Here is a 15,198-nt window from a genome sequence, read left to right as displayed (position 1 = left end):
GATTCGTCATATTGAATGCTGAAAGGCGATACATGAGGACGAGGCATCGTCCGGGAATTTCATCTGTCTCAGCCGCCATTTTGTTGGCGACAGAAAAATAGGGCGATTAAGTTAATCCGAAGCTGTAGACATACCAAGAAAACAGAACTAGTTTTCAGTTGTTTTTCATTTAAGAGATTACACTAAGAATATCCCGAATTGAATTGAAGGTCATGTAAACATCTTTATTTGTTGTAGCACCATTCTGTCAGACAGAGCCGTTAGAGCCGACCCTTGAGAACGGATCCCGGGCAAACCATCAAGAGTTTTTATTTTCTGAGTTTGGTCGTTTGCTGAAGATATTTCTTCAGAAAATATTCACCAGTTTTTTTCCTCCGGGATGTATTGCTGAAAAGCTCAGTCACAATGTCATTTTTTCAGTTAAAATTTCAGTTTAATTGTTTAGGATTAAAATTGACACATTAACTAACCACTGAGTTAAGTTTCCATGCACTGAGTTTCTTCTGGCTGAAACATTATTGAGATGTTTTGCCGATATCTGTTAGAAAAGCCTTCGTTTCTCAGACCTGTTCACACCTGTACTGCTTTTCCATTCCGAATGACTGACCAAATTAGTTGAAATCGAAATCTTAAAAACGGATATCCTTCTTACAATTCTAGTCGTGTTACCAGAGGAAATAAGACAGATTCAGACAATAACGTCAAAGCAGATTATTATATTATACCATGTCACTCGCCAGACAACGAAATTGTCGGTTATTTAAAACTAAGGTTTCAGTCTGATATAAATTTGGTCAGTTGGTCAATTCTGTCAGTTGTTCAAAGCGCTTCCATGAGGTCAATTAATAAGATCATTTCTTGCTCGGGTAAAATTAAGTTATGCCTAGAACGATCAGTAATGATATGTTTATTACGGGGACAAATCCGTTTGGTCCCCAAAGTAGAGAAAAAGATGAAAAGCAAAACCTATCACCAAGAGTACCTGGAGACGCAGTATTGGAAGATAGCAAGGAGAAACAAGTTGAAAAGCCCAGGTTGAAGTTGCCTGCTCTCACAAGAAGAACAACATTGAACAACGTTTACGAAAATGAGAACGATTTGCAAGTTCTTTTGCGTGTGCGGTGCTTCGATTTTCCACTCCAAGTGCACGGGCTGATTCCAGAATCTACTGATGATTCAAGCGTTGGTTCGGTAGGTTCTTCCTCGACTTCTTCTGGCCAGGATCATGATGAAAGACAAACATCTGCTAAAGATAGTTTGAAAGGCAAGAACAATGTTTTGCCACTCTCATCGTCGACTGTTCTCGAAGGTCAGCGAGTGCATTTACAAGGAAAAGAGGAGTCGAGCAAACAGCATAAAACACAAGGGAAAGCAAAAGAGAGGAACAATGTTGCATATCAGACTTATTCAACATCTCAAGAATTTGATATTGAAAACGCGAAAGCGTCGAATGTGTTTACTTCGAAGTTTGGGCAACAGACATTTCAGCCTCCAAGGGCTGATAAATTCCGAGTCACAAATAAATACCGTGTCACACGGTCAGATCGTAAAGCTTCAGAGAGGAGGGAGGGAGGACTCTCGTATAGCCACGAGACCTCGAGGTCTAGTATCGGTTCTTTAAAACCCGCAAGACAGAATACGCGTCCAACACTTCACGTGCCAAGCGTCGACAAGTACGATATCAACCCTAAAAACATTGTAGAGGTTAAAGTATGTTCGGTGTTCAAAGGAAACGCTCTGAAAGCCATGTTAATCTATTCAGGTTATGATGATAGTTGGATTCCAAATCGTGATAGTCGCTTTATTAAAAATGCCGTTTTTAAAGCTATCATGCAGCAACCTGCTATGTTTCTAAGGCAACCGTTACCTGGAGACAGAACGAAAGTGACCTTGCAAGAAAACGAAGATTTGTTGGCAAAGGTAAAAACACCAACTAAATCTGTTGAGACTATTGATAATGAGGTAACTCGCGAAGTAAAGAAATTTGTTGTGAGGCTACCACAAATTTACTAAATAATCTGTTCCGAATCTTAGTCGCCTTGTAGATTAAACAAGTGGGCTCGGTTGTTCGAAAGCCGATTAACGCTAATCCCGGATTAAAAGTAAACCGAGGTTTCCAGCTCGCTCGTTAAAAATGTTTTTAAAATCTAATTTTAAGCTAATGGTAAAAAAAAATTAACGTCAAAACTGAGGGACAAAAATCTTTTTGAAAAATCATTATTGTTCAGTAATTAAACTCAAATCAAAGTTCGCGTTAATCCAGGATTAGCTTAATCGGGCTTTGAACAACTGGGCCTTGATGTTATAAACACTTGCTGGAGTCTTAACCAAAAAAAGCTCTTAGAAAGGCGCCCTTGTAACACTCCATCTCCGTCTGAACCCTCCACGTTATGTTAATCTCGCAATTTTAAAGGGGCGATGTCACCTGTTTTTAGTGTCACTTTTAATAGTAAAAGAAAGCCGTATTTGTATTGATTGGAACATTATAATAATGGTTCAAATTTGTTAACAATAACCCTACTAGGGCACACAAACTGGTATCAATCATTTTTGTCTGGAGATGGCTAGGATGGAAATGGATTGCAACTTGAAAAAAATGGCCAATTTTTTCAAGTTCCTACTGGGAATTTTGGAGAAACTGGAAAAACTGATTATGGTTTAATCTTCCGCGGATAAATCATTTCATAATTTCCTCCCAGTGCTCTAAGCTAGGAGCGATTTCCATTAAAGAAGGGTTTTTTTTGGTCAAATATTTGAGTTAGTTTGGCCAAAATTCAGCAAAATCTCCTTGACAGTGTCCCTTTAAATAACATAAATAAAACTCTTGGGTGTTACAAGCTGTAATTTTTTATATATGTGTGAGACTCACCGACTGTCGGATTGTGACCGAAAGTGTCTTAAATCTTTGGGCCTATGCAAATGGCTGCGATATTCGTAATCTAGGGAACGGCAGTCCAGAGAACAGTCAGGTGTTGTATAAATATTATTAGGGCTCTCCGATTACAAGTTTCTATAAAAGAGGCAAATTAATGTTTGCCTGTGACGTGCTCTTGTAGTTTTTCTTTCCGTTCAGTTAAGTATGAATTTCCTAGTTTTCCTAGTTTCGTTTAATCCTATACAATAATTACACAATTTACTATTAATAAAATGGCGAGATAAGCTCATCCTATTTTTTTCTCAAAAGCCAGTTATGTTACTTATTATATCTCTAGAAATGCCCAGTGGTTTAAATGAAAAAAGCAAGCCAAGAATGACGAACCAAAAGTGAAACCTTTGTATATCTTTAAACCTTAATCAGTTGGTAACAAGTTTAATAAAAGTTATAATTAGCTCGTGTTCTGATTTATTTTGCCTTGTTGTTTTTATCTTTCCGTCTCCTTTCTTTCAGTAACCTATCAGATATTGACGCTAAGTACCCTGTTTCAACCTGTTAATATACGACCAAAATTCGACAGTGGCGAATGTTGTACTTGGGAAATGTTCTTTTCTAACTAAACAAAGTAGGGGAACGTTGGTGGAGTTTGTCTATTACTCAGGTTCCCTCTTAATCGAAATTCCAGTGTTTTCAGATGACCCTCCCCCGCCAAAAAATAGGCAAGAACAAAAACACTTCAAATCAATTTACAGCCGAGTTTACATATATGAAGATCGATTAACCGCGAGCTCATCGAAATATGCTATGTTATCATATCCCCAGTGTGGTACAAAAACAATTGGTCCGATGAGGGTATAGCCTTGACTTCCAGCACAGGTAATTCTCAGTCCGACGGAGGCCTTGGGAGCAAATGTGTGATAACCATTGATCCCTCGAGCTAATACTAGAATACGTCACTGTAGATGCATTGGTAGCGCTGAGGTTAAAGCACCCACCATGATATTGGAGTGTCTGTGCATGAATGGGCTTGGTTCTCGCTCGGGACATCTCAATTTTGTTTTCGACATTTGTTCTGCTCAGTTCTCTTATAAAGCATATCAGAGTTTACCTCGAGGTAGATGAAATCACTCCAGCCTCCGGTACCACAATTAAATAGTTTCTTTGCTCACTACTGGTAATTAATTACTTTTGTGTATTGTTACAGAATGACAATTAACACTACCGACAAGCTCCACATTTTGGGTGGCCCTCCCTTTCGATCCAGTTTGTTTGTTTTCACATCCCCATCCACGCTCAAATTCCGGCAGCCCATCCCACCTCATAGAATGGTGAATGGCTTCTTAGCTCATAGGGAGGAGCTGATGTGTATGGAGTTCAGTCGAATACTGTAAGAATATCTCGGAGAAAGGAAAAATCATGATGCTCTGACGGGACAAATTAAATACTTAGACAAAAGATTATGAGTCACGGTCCTTAGATCAAAAGTCTCTTTACTTTTTATTAAATATTAAAATAATTTAATAATATAATAGACAAAATTTTTTTCCGAGAGTCCTGAAGAACTGAGCAAGGACTCAGTGTCCACAACAAATTTAAATTAGCTCACAATAAAGTCAGTTCATCCGCGCGAGATAACGTTCCAAGCTAGTGATCCTCAAAGACAATTCCTTGCTTTGTTCATTTAAATGATCACTCAAGATCAAGTTTCCTTCTGACTTGCTAACTTATCCCGTGTGCGAGATTTTTTATACGCGAATTCAAGTTGGCGAATTGACTGGTTTCTCTCTGCTTGCGTGCTTAGCATATCGGCGGCAACCTTATCACAAACTTCTTTATCTGTCGAGTCACTTCGGCATCAACAGAAGGAGGCTGAATGTTCGTTTTTTCAACAGCTTGAATTGCTTCCGCTAGAGAATCTTCCTGCTCCTTTAAAGTCATTTTCACCCCGGCTACAGGCGACGGTTGCCGTAGAAACACTGCCGGTTGTTGCAAAATAGTTTTAAAGACAGAATTTTTAATAGTGTAACTATTACGTCGCGGAATCCACTGACTGCTTTTGTAGTCTGAGTTAAACAACGATGGTCTTCGACTCACTTTGAACACGGAACAAGCTTTGCTGTTGATAATATTTCTTGGTGTGATATCGTATTTGTCAGCCTTGGGCAGCTGAAAAACAGGTCGCTCAACATCTTTATAAGGCCTTAAAGGAACGACATTACAGACTGTCCTTTGTGTTTCTGACAGTTTTGTTGATTTATTTTCAATTTCAGTATCTTTGTAAGTCGAGTCAGTCTGGTGCGGTAACTTATTTCCCTTCTCTGTCTGTTTATAACGGAACTGTTTACTCTCGCGCTTTGTGTTCAAGCTTTCTTTTTCGCGAATGTTAAGTCGTTGACCCTCCAGGATTGAAGAGGAAAGGGGCAAAACATTACCAAAGTCTTTTGTTTTATCTTTATCGGCACCTTCCACATTATCTCCACGGCCTTGAACGTAAACAAAAGATTCTTTTTCTCGTTTTATTGCCTGACTAGCAACCGAATCAAGTTCCAAGTCTTGAGAATCGGAAGATGGTGATGATTTCTTCCTTGGTGTATTTAATTCTGATCCTTCAAGCGAAAAATCAAAGCATTGTACCCCACGCAAAAGAACTTGCAAATTACTGTTCCCTTCGTCGTTCACTCTTCTCGGTTGTGTAAGCACAGGGAATTTAATTTTGGGTCTGTCAAATGATTCAGCGTCTGCTTGAGTTGATCTTTCATCTCCTGTTACTCCTTGCTTTAAGGTTTCTTGAGATAAACTTCTTTCTCTCCTTGGACTAAACGGGCTTGTTGCCGTGACAGATATACCAAGATCAGTAGTAATATTTCGCGGCATTGAAATCGATATGTTGTCAAAATATCGTTTACATCGATCGTAGCCGTAACTTCTTGCAGTCTTTCCTCGATATTCTGTAACTGAACCACTACGGAGTAACACTCAAGTTAACTTCAACTCCAGCCGAAGCAAAAGATATTTGCGAAAGCGTTTTCTGCCATGCCAGTCGTTTAAGAGTAAGCCTTTTAAGCCGCTAATGAACTGCAAATATAGTCTTTCACATATCAAAGAGCCATTAGTATTTCAAAGAATGTATTGTTGTGTCTTTGTGTTCACAAGGAGCACTAATTTGTTCTGAATAAATTAACGAGTGTTCGTCATTGTTTTATTGGCTTTGTTGGTTGGCTGCCTCTTAAGTACAAAAACATCTTAACTTGATTGGATGCAAACAGTGGGTGCCAATCAACAAGAGACTTCAAGTATTAAGAAGCCTTTAGTAGTCATTTGTCAACCCAACTAGGTTGTTTTCCTCTTCATTTTCTAGCTTTTCTTGAACTACAACGTGCAAGACTATTTGATTTAGCAGACACTAAACAGTGACTACAGTTCTCTCCGAGAGAAAAATGGAAATTAATCTTATTTGACCCCGATTACTCGTTGTTTGAACTTTAGAATGAACAGTTTCTTCTGACGTCACAAGATAAATAAAATTGTTTGTGAATTTCTTGCATTGGAATTGTGTAAATAAATTATGTAAAGGGCTTTTGATCTAAACTATAAAGCGACTTAGGCAAAGTAGTGAAAGTAACCTAAAATATTTTTAAACTTTTATAAAGTTGCAAAAGATTTTCATATGAACCTCGGGCATTCATAATCTACCATTAAAAGGAGACTCAATAAACTACAGTCATAACCTGTTGAGAGAGAAGCACTCGTCGATACTTGACGAACTGTCCGAAGATTTCATTCAGTCTTCTGTCTTGAACGATTTGCACTGCCTTTCGTTTTATGTTGACGTCTTGTGCGGTGAGAGGTCCTTACGTAGTTAAAAAAATATAAAAGGATCCGGGATCTACAATTTTCGCAATCCATGAAGAAAAAGAGATAGTTTTAACCTCGAGCAGCTTTCGTTCATTCAGAAAACGGAGATTGCTGTCATTTTTTCGCTGAAAACTTTTTCCAAAGTGGAAGGTTCAGTCAGGCATCACGTTTTACAAAAGTAGATTTTGAAGAATGTTTGAAACGAAGATTTGCTGCCTTCAGTTGTTGGCTCTCGTGTTTCAAGTGGCTCTGAGTGCGTTGAGAGGTATATCGGTTCACGCCCGAAGGCCATTACCCATGCTACTAAACTAACTCTATTTCCTCTTAAAATGAACAAAATAAATTACTAGAGAAAGCAACAATGTAGTTTGATGGTAATCTCGTTGCTGTAAAGGCAACATTTTTGCGTTTATTTTCCCTCGGTTTGACTCTTAACACCGGTGCTGTGAAATGAAAAGAGGCCCTGGGAAAGAAGAGACCGAGCGCAACTAAGATCGTCCGCGGGAATTTGGGTTCGAGTTTAAGATTTGGCGCCAAATTTGTCCACGTGACACATCAACAAGATGGCGGACGAATGGAAGTAGAGGCAGCCACAACAAGCTCTGTAACGCCAAAAGACGAAGAAATGGAGGTAGATCTACCTAAGAAAGAGAAAGTATCAGCTAAAGGACAGTCAGGTGCTAGCACTAGCTCGGGAAAGCAATCAAAAGGATTTGAGCTTCCATGGTAAGCGAGAGAATGATTACGCAAAGCTCGTGGTCGATTGGCCATTCGAAGACTTCGAGATGACATGTTTATACGACAAAATAATGCCCAGATTTGATTTGATTTCCAGATTTTTTTTAGCTTATTTTTGGAGAAGGAAATGAGAAAATAGAGAATTTCTGATTGTCAGTTTATTGCTATTTTTGTCAGGGTAGAGAAATACAGACCAACTAAACTTCATGAAATAGTTGGAAATGAAGAAACTGTCAGTCGATTAGAGGTAAGATAGTGCTTCTGATCATTTTTGTGTTATTTTTCTTTACGAAAATGTATCCTCCTTCTTTGCCACAATCAACATCAACCCAGAAAATTTATTGTCTGAAGGTTAACTAGGAACTTGAACCCAGATGGGTGGGGTGGGGGTGGTACTTTCCTATGTAAACTATATTGGTATGCACCCCAAACAGAATTGGTTGTGTTCTACTTTGCTCTGAAAATGTCTAAAGATTTGATCACTTTGCTTTGAAATTCAATATGCTTTGGTTTGGATCATTGAGCGGGGGAAGGGGGGGGGGGGGGGGGTGAGGGACATTTAGTTTAGTATCAGGTCTGAAACTGGGCAAGGGGAATCACATATTTGGTGTGAAAATGGATGGGTAAGGGTGTAAAAGAGCTTCCTCCACCAAGAATATTGAGAGGTAACCCCCACCCCCAGGATTTCAAACCAGGGGCTTTCTAATTTTTATAAAATTTAATGTTATGGTAAGGAGGGGTGGGAAGGGTACACTTGTACTTCTAGACTAGCGACACTCCGGACTCCAGTTGTTCAGAGAGTAGATAAAGTTAACCAGTGGATTAATCAAAAGCAGATGCTCATATGAAGTCCCAGCATCAGTTTTAAACCTATGAAATCACAAAATCTGATTAATTGAACAAGTGGGGTATAAAATGGTCATTGCTGTTATATGGCCAGCAAATTCAATCGTTGATATCTGACATGCAAAAATTACAGAGAGATTTAAGGCTCGATGTTTCGGAGTCATCTTGACTCCATTATCAAGAGAAAAAAATCAGTTTTGTGAATGCGGATATTTAAATGGGCTAGAGCTGAAAATTAACAAATTAATAGATGGTTAAACAAATACTTTAGCGCGAATTTTCAGCTTTAGCCTATTTAAATATCCGCGTTCACAAACTGATTTTTTCTCTTGATAATGGAGTCAAGATGACTCCAAAAAGTCGAGCCTTAAATCTCTCTGTAATTTTTGCATGTCTTTGCTTCAGCAAATCCTTTTTAATTAAATGGTATCTGACATACCAGGTATCAGTAAATAATTATTTTGTTTGATCTCTGGCCAAACATTGTTGTGTCGATTGTTGGTTAACCTGATTATTGTCTAGAAATTTTCATAAATTGTCGCAGCAAATACATACATGTAAAGAACTATATTTAGATATAACACAGTCATTTAAAATGAGTCACATTCAATATGCGATCCAGATGGTGTTGTCCACAAGTACATGTACATTCATTTTTAATTTTTTTAATTTTAGGTTTTTGCAGAGCAAGGAAATGTACCAAATATTATTATTGCTGTAAGTAAAGTCTTTATTGCTCACATACACTTAGTTTATAGAACTGATAGTGGCATGATTTATTGCATTGTGTGAGTAGTTATATAATTTTGAGACATTAGGGTATGTGTACTTTGAGATTCAACACTCCTTTTTTTTGTGGGGGGGGGGGGGGGAGGGGGGCACAGGGAGTAGGGATGGCGCAGTGGTGAGAACACTTGCCTCCCACCAATGTGGCCCGAGTTCGATTTACCTAATCAACTCAGATGATAAAACTGAACATTTATTCTTACTACCCCACCGACACAGCACCACAATTTGTTTAGAAACTATCCCCCTATGGAATACAGTGTATGAGCCCAGTTAGCACCTTTTAGATGTCAGCTCAAGGTGTTTCAAGGTCATTTTATTGTGAAATCCAAGTATCTTTGGAATGCGAAATTCCCTCCAATAATAAGTCTTCACTAAAAAGTACCTTAAATGAATGTGCAGTTCCAGAAAAAATCCATACCCACCCCATGGAAGGTCATTGGAAATTCCTAGGGGGAGGGGTGTCTTAAAAACCAAAATTTGTGAAGCAAAGTATGAAGCTTAACTGGAATTTGCTGGGGGGTGGGGGTGCAAAACAAAAAACCTGTGGGGGGGATTATGAATATTTTCTGGAACTGCACAATACAAGCCCAAGGGCTTCTATATTTTGGAGTTTTATGGTAAACTGAAAGTGGTGCTTTTAATATTTCAGATCAAAACAAATATCTTTAAAAAGTTTAAGGATGCTTCTTAAGGAAATAGGAATGTTTTTGAACACAGAGTAAATATGAATATATTTTTAAAACCTTTTTTAGGGTCCCCCTGGAACAGGAAAGACCACAAGTATCTTATGTCTGGCCAGAGCCCTTCTTGGTGCTTCCTTCAAAGATGCTGTGCTTGAATTGAATGCATCTAATGATAGGTATACATGTACAGAGACTGCATTAATTGTGTCTTCAGTTGTCAGTTTAATACTTGAATAAACTGAATGTGAAAATCATAATCATTCCACAAAATTGAGCTGTGTGCATGTTGACATTGTAAGCATTGCTGGATATGTCATACTTATGTTTTAGGAAAGGGAAACTTAAGATCGCTTGAAAGAAAGATTCTTTTTTAGTACAGGTTAAAATAATGGATAAAGTTATTGAAAGCTTTTATCTTCTTGTCTCTAGAGACTGGTCAACTCGAAGTGCAGTGTTTTGAAGCATCATTAAAACTAATGTTATTTAAATGTATTTTGTTACAGAGGAATTGATGTGGTGCGCAACAAGATAAAGATGTTTGCTCAACAGAAAGTAACTTTACCAAAAGGCAGACACAAGATTATAATTTTGGATGAAGCAGACAGGTACTCTGGTCCTAGTTCAAACTCATGGCATATGTTGAATAAATGAAAATCCTAAAGAGTGAAAAAGAAAAAAAAGGCAGACAGGTGCTTGTTTGTCCGTGAGTGGTAAAAATTTGGCTTTCAAGATTTATAATGAAGTGAAATTTCTTTCAATTTTGGAAACTGTTATAAGAATCAAACAACTACGAAAAGATTTCAGAGAGTTAGTTTTTAAATAAACTTTGGTGTTGTGTTGGAGGGGGTGCGGGGGGGGGGGGGGGGGGAGGGAGGTATTATTTTTATTATTATTATTATTTTTTTTTACTTTCAATCCAGAGGTCATTGGTTCTTGTTGTAGTCTCTGCCATTAAGTTGTGTTCTTAGACAAGGTGTATTGTGTGGGAATCCTGTGGCCCAAGTGCCCTTTTGCGGCAATTTAAAGTGGATCTTGGAGATCAGTTTGATATAAGTTAAAAACTGTATATTCTTTATATCAGTATGACAGATGGAGCACAACAAGCTCTTAGAAGAACAATGGAAATCTACTCCAAAACCACACGGTTTGCTCTTGCTTGCAATACTTCAGACAAAATTATTGGTGAGTAAATCAGGATCTGTGTGTCAATCGCGACTCAGTAATTGCTTTTTGTTCTTTTAACTCCAATGTACATTGTTTTAAGGCCTTATTCTTAATCTGGGTTCTTGTTTTTGTTATTTCAGAGGCTATCCAGTCAAGATGCGCTGTTTTGAGATACTCAAGATTAACAGATGCTCAAGTCTTACACAGACTGCTAGAAGTTTGTGAAAAAGAACAGGTAAGGGTCTTGCAGAACCAAATTATGTAGTTTAGAGCAGTGTCACTGATCTCTCCTGACAGATGCCATAGACACCCCTATAATAATGTATGCCCAGGATAAGCACAGATGCATAAATCATGCATTCTTAGGGAACTGGTCATAACAAGTTTGTTTGAAGAGGACCCACCTTGTCTGGGATAGGGGGTTATCAAAAATTTATTAAAATTTGAGTTCACACAGAAATATTCAGCTAGCAAGAGTCAGTATTGCTAGATAAACAAGAAAAGTGAGGTTTGAATCTCATTGTCATTTCACTGCTGGATAGAGGGGTGGCTGCACAATAAAGACACCATCTTTTGAGGTTGAGGAAGGGGGGTGCAGGCAGAGACCACCATCTATTTTGTAGTTTGGTGGGTCCTGTTTGAGATAGTAGTTTTGAACACTTCCCTTATACATAAAAATTCTAAACAAAATTTGGTCTTCAGCTCTTAATCATTTTCATCATCTTGGAGATCCAGTGCCAGGTGCATTCAGAAAGGGGGAAACACCAGGGGTGAGTTGCATAAAATTTAACGTCGGGCATAAGTGCAAACGCCAGACATTAAAATACTGAATGTGACTGGGCTGAAGGTCTGGCGTTAGCAGTTACGCCCGACGTTAAATTTTATGCAGCTCTCCCCAGATGCCCCTTCCCTTGTCAAACTTTCCTGGGAAAAGGCATGTCGCTCTGTGCATAAAGGGCCAGTCTGGAATTTCTGTCAACCGTGCCATGGTACGCACTCTGTACCACCCTGTTTATACAAATTGAGGGATTTTTGTGCTCTTAGGTCACCAAAACTGATGATGGGCTGGAGGCCATCGTGTTTACGGCACAAGGGGATATGAGACAGGTGAGAAAATGCTGAAACATTGTGATTAAAGATGAAATGTTGCTCTGAAGTCTTTCTTGAAGAATTTTGCTGGATTGTGTCTCCTCATCTTGGGCAAATAATTATTCAATCTTTTTCCTTTTTTCCTCAAATATCTGATGTAATTACCTTTTGTTTATTTAGCTACTATCGCAATGGGAAATCTTTACGAATTACGATGAATGAATGAATGTATGAATCAATCAATCAATCAATAGCCCTGTTACCTGCTATTTTTTACAGCATTTCTAAATAAAAGCTTTATTACTCACTTTTACTTCTCGTTTTTTCTTCCTAAGGCGATTAATAACCTTCAGTCAACATTCTATGGATTTGGATTTGTGAACAGCGAGAACGTCTTTAAGGTAACGTGCTGGCAACTCCTTTTGCAGTAAGAAATTGCCTGAGAAAACGGACGGCCCAGTGGTCTAAACACTCGCCTCTCACCATTGTGGTCTGGTTTTGATTCCTGGACTTGACGTCATATGTCTGATATGAGTTGAATGTGTTCTTGGCTGTCGTCCTTGTTCCGTGACTCAGGTTTTTTTCTCGGTAATATGGTTTTCTCCTCACCTCAAAAACCCACAGTTCCAAATTCCAATCAAATGAGGAAAGTGTCTCCAGTTAGCACTCAATAAAGTCATTTTTTATTTTAGAGCAGTTTTCAATTGAGTGTCGAAGTAATTTCGCGATTGCGTTGGTTTTGCATTACTACGTTCTGTGATTGGTTAAAAGCAACCCGCGCCATTTTCTCAACCAATGGGAATCCAAACCAAAACCAATCGTGTTTTGGCCGCACGCGTTTTCCCGCGCTTTACGCCGGTTGCACGTATTAGCTTCGAATTCTGATTGGTTCATTGTTCTGTTTACATCTGTTATGATTGGTCAGAGTAATTACTTTGGTTTTTGTTTTACGACACTGAATTGGAAACCGCTCTAACATTTGACTTTATTGTGTGTTCAGCGATGTTCCACTGTTCTTTCAGGTCTGCGACGAGCCTCACCCTCTGCTCATCCGGGAAATGATTAAATCATGCTGTGCTGGAGACGTAGATGAAGCGTACAAGGTTCTTTCACATCTTTGGTACATGGGTTATGCTGCAGAGGATATTATAACCAATATCTTCCGCGTCTGCAAGAACTATCAGATGTCGGAATATCTTAAACTGGAGTTCATCAAGGTAAGATGTGTGGCGATAATGGAGTACGATAGTTGTAATGCATTTACAATGTAGCGTGCCCTATTTCTGCAGATGTATTTCCATTCCTCAGTGTTAACTTAGGATGTGATTAGAGGTCGGCTCAGTGAGGCACAGATGGAAGCCGTTACAATGTATTCGTGATCTCACCCTCTCACCCAAACGAACGATTAATAAACGAACAAACAACGAAGTAATGATGAATGAGCGAACGAATAATGAACGAACGTCGGGGCGAACAACGAATAAACGAACAATCAATGACCAAAAGAAAAAAAAACGATCAACGAACGACCGGGGAACAGCAAATAAACGAACGGCCAATGAACAAAAGAAAAACAAAGAACAAACGAACGCCCCATTTGAACCGGGAAACAGTGGGTTCCCCCTACAATCTCAGTATGAAGGTGGTGTACGAAACAAGGTGTGTTCCCCGCTGTGAAAAGTCTACATTTTCTAGCCGTCGACCATAAACCTGAGCGGCGTTTTCAAAGGGATGCCTTTCTGAGGGGCTTCACTTTTAAAACAATTTGAAAGTGTCCGATTTGTCAGTGTTTTCGAACGTTTTAATGTGAACAACGACTAAAAACTTGAACGCTCTAGTTTGGACGGGGCCTTGTGTTTGTACTCTGTTAAGCAACAATGCGAAATAGCCATGCAAAGTCGCTGTTTCGGTAACAGAAAAGAGACATTGCTTGTACTGAATGAGCTCGATATTACCATTTGACTTACCATTTCTTATTTCCTTAATTCTCTTCCCTTGCTGTTGGGTGAATTTAGCAAAGGCAAGATTAGTACTTTTGTTTTTCACCTAACAGGAAATCGGCTACACACACATGAGGATAGTGGAAGGCGTAAACAGCTTACTGCAGCTGTCAGGGCTAGTAGCCCGGATGTGCAGTAAAGTGACGTCACAAGACAGCTAAGAGACCTGCCCTCGGCCTCGGTTTCAGTATGATACAAACTAAGACCAAGGTGGTAAAATGAGGACATTAAAAATCACACTGCCGTGGATTTTTGTTCCAAGTCGGACACTTGTCAGTGAGGTTCATTTGCTATACGTTTATGTCTTAAGTTGCCAACGCAGTGTCACCATACGCAGTCATTTCCTTCTAGTGTAGGATAATTAAATCCCATTTGGTCACAAAGACTCTTACTATGGAAAATAAGGCCTCGCAGAGCGGGGTCATTCGCTAAAGTAAAACAGGATTTCCTTCTTTCGTTTCAATCTCATTCTTTGTATCGACTCTCCTTATTTCTCCTTGATATAATTTGCGATTTTGTGATAAAGCGAGTGGTTTTTACTTCACAATCTGCCTGCTGTTTTACGCGGGGAAAGTTTGATAGCATTTCGATTTGCGTATGACTGAGTTCTCAACTTTCGTATACTCGCCACGAATGCAAAGAAAAACGCAGTGCTTATTTGCAAACCATGTTTTCCGGCAGGTAGGCGACATATTGCATTTGGTGTCAACTTGCGGTTTTCGGTGAAAATGTGGAAGTGAATAGTTAATTTTCTTAACATAACTTCGAAGGATCCTTCAATATTAAGTAGAAGTCGGTTCAAATAGTCACGAAAACGGATTTAGTCTTCTATGTTACATTTCAATTATGTCTATTGCGGCAAGTGGGCTGAATCTGAAAATAACTTTGCGTTAATCCTTCAAACCCTGACGCATTTTCATGACGCTGAAACTGTTTAGTCTGTGAAATTTACTTTGGAACTATCAAGTTAAAAAGGAAACTGTTTGCAATTAGCTGTTCTGTGTTTTGCTTATCTCTTACCGCTTCAAACAGCTGTCAACATATTTATCATGACCACAAAACTTTAAAAAATAACTAGTGTAGCATCGCCACGAATAATTTGTAATGAGGGTTTTTGAGCAACCTTTTTTGTGTAAAATGTTGGAGGTGCTTTTTTGCT

At 38.9% G+C, this 15,198-nt stretch overlaps 3 protein-coding genes across 3 annotated transcripts; 2 read left to right on the top strand and 1 right to left on the bottom strand.

Annotated features, from left to right (window-relative positions):
* Positions 1-752: 752 nt before the first annotated feature.
* LOC146470615 (uncharacterized) lies at positions 753-2,151 on the top strand. The gene has a single exon (XM_085121800.1). It carries the CDS (start codon positions 880-882, stop codon positions 2,011-2,013), a length of 1,134 nt encoding a protein of 377 aa, XP_084977926.1. The 5' UTR covers positions 753-879; the 3' UTR covers positions 2,014-2,151.
* Positions 2,152-4,354: 2,203 nt separating this feature from the next.
* Positions 4,355-5,964, bottom strand: LOC146470614 (uncharacterized). Its single transcript, XM_085121863.1, has one exon. It carries the CDS (start codon positions 5,747-5,749, stop codon positions 4,673-4,675), a length of 1,077 nt encoding a protein of 358 aa, XP_084977989.1. The 5' UTR covers positions 5,750-5,964; the 3' UTR covers positions 4,355-4,672.
* Positions 5,965-7,258: 1,294 nt separating this feature from the next.
* Positions 7,259-14,491, top strand: LOC146470613 (replication factor C subunit 2-like). Its single transcript, XM_085121797.1, has 11 exons — positions 7,259-7,456; positions 7,646-7,715; positions 8,990-9,031; positions 9,856-9,962; positions 10,290-10,391; positions 10,868-10,968; positions 11,091-11,185; positions 11,995-12,057; positions 12,375-12,440; positions 13,062-13,256; positions 14,093-14,491. The coding sequence occupies exons 1-11, from the start codon at positions 7,305-7,307 to the stop codon at positions 14,198-14,200; spliced, it is 1,101 nt and encodes a 366-aa protein (XP_084977923.1). The 5' UTR covers positions 7,259-7,304; the 3' UTR covers positions 14,201-14,491.
* Positions 14,492-15,198: the final 707 nt, after the last annotated feature.

Source organism: Pavona decussata, unplaced genomic scaffold (assembly GCF_977016875.1).
Source record: "Pavona decussata unplaced genomic scaffold, jaPavDecu1.1 SCAFFOLD_113, whole genome shotgun sequence".
NCBI classification, from domain to species: domain Eukaryota; kingdom Metazoa; phylum Cnidaria; class Anthozoa; order Scleractinia; family Agariciidae; genus Pavona; species Pavona decussata.
Note: the sequence above shows the minus strand (reverse complement) of the source record. Positions and strands in the feature narration are given on the sequence as shown.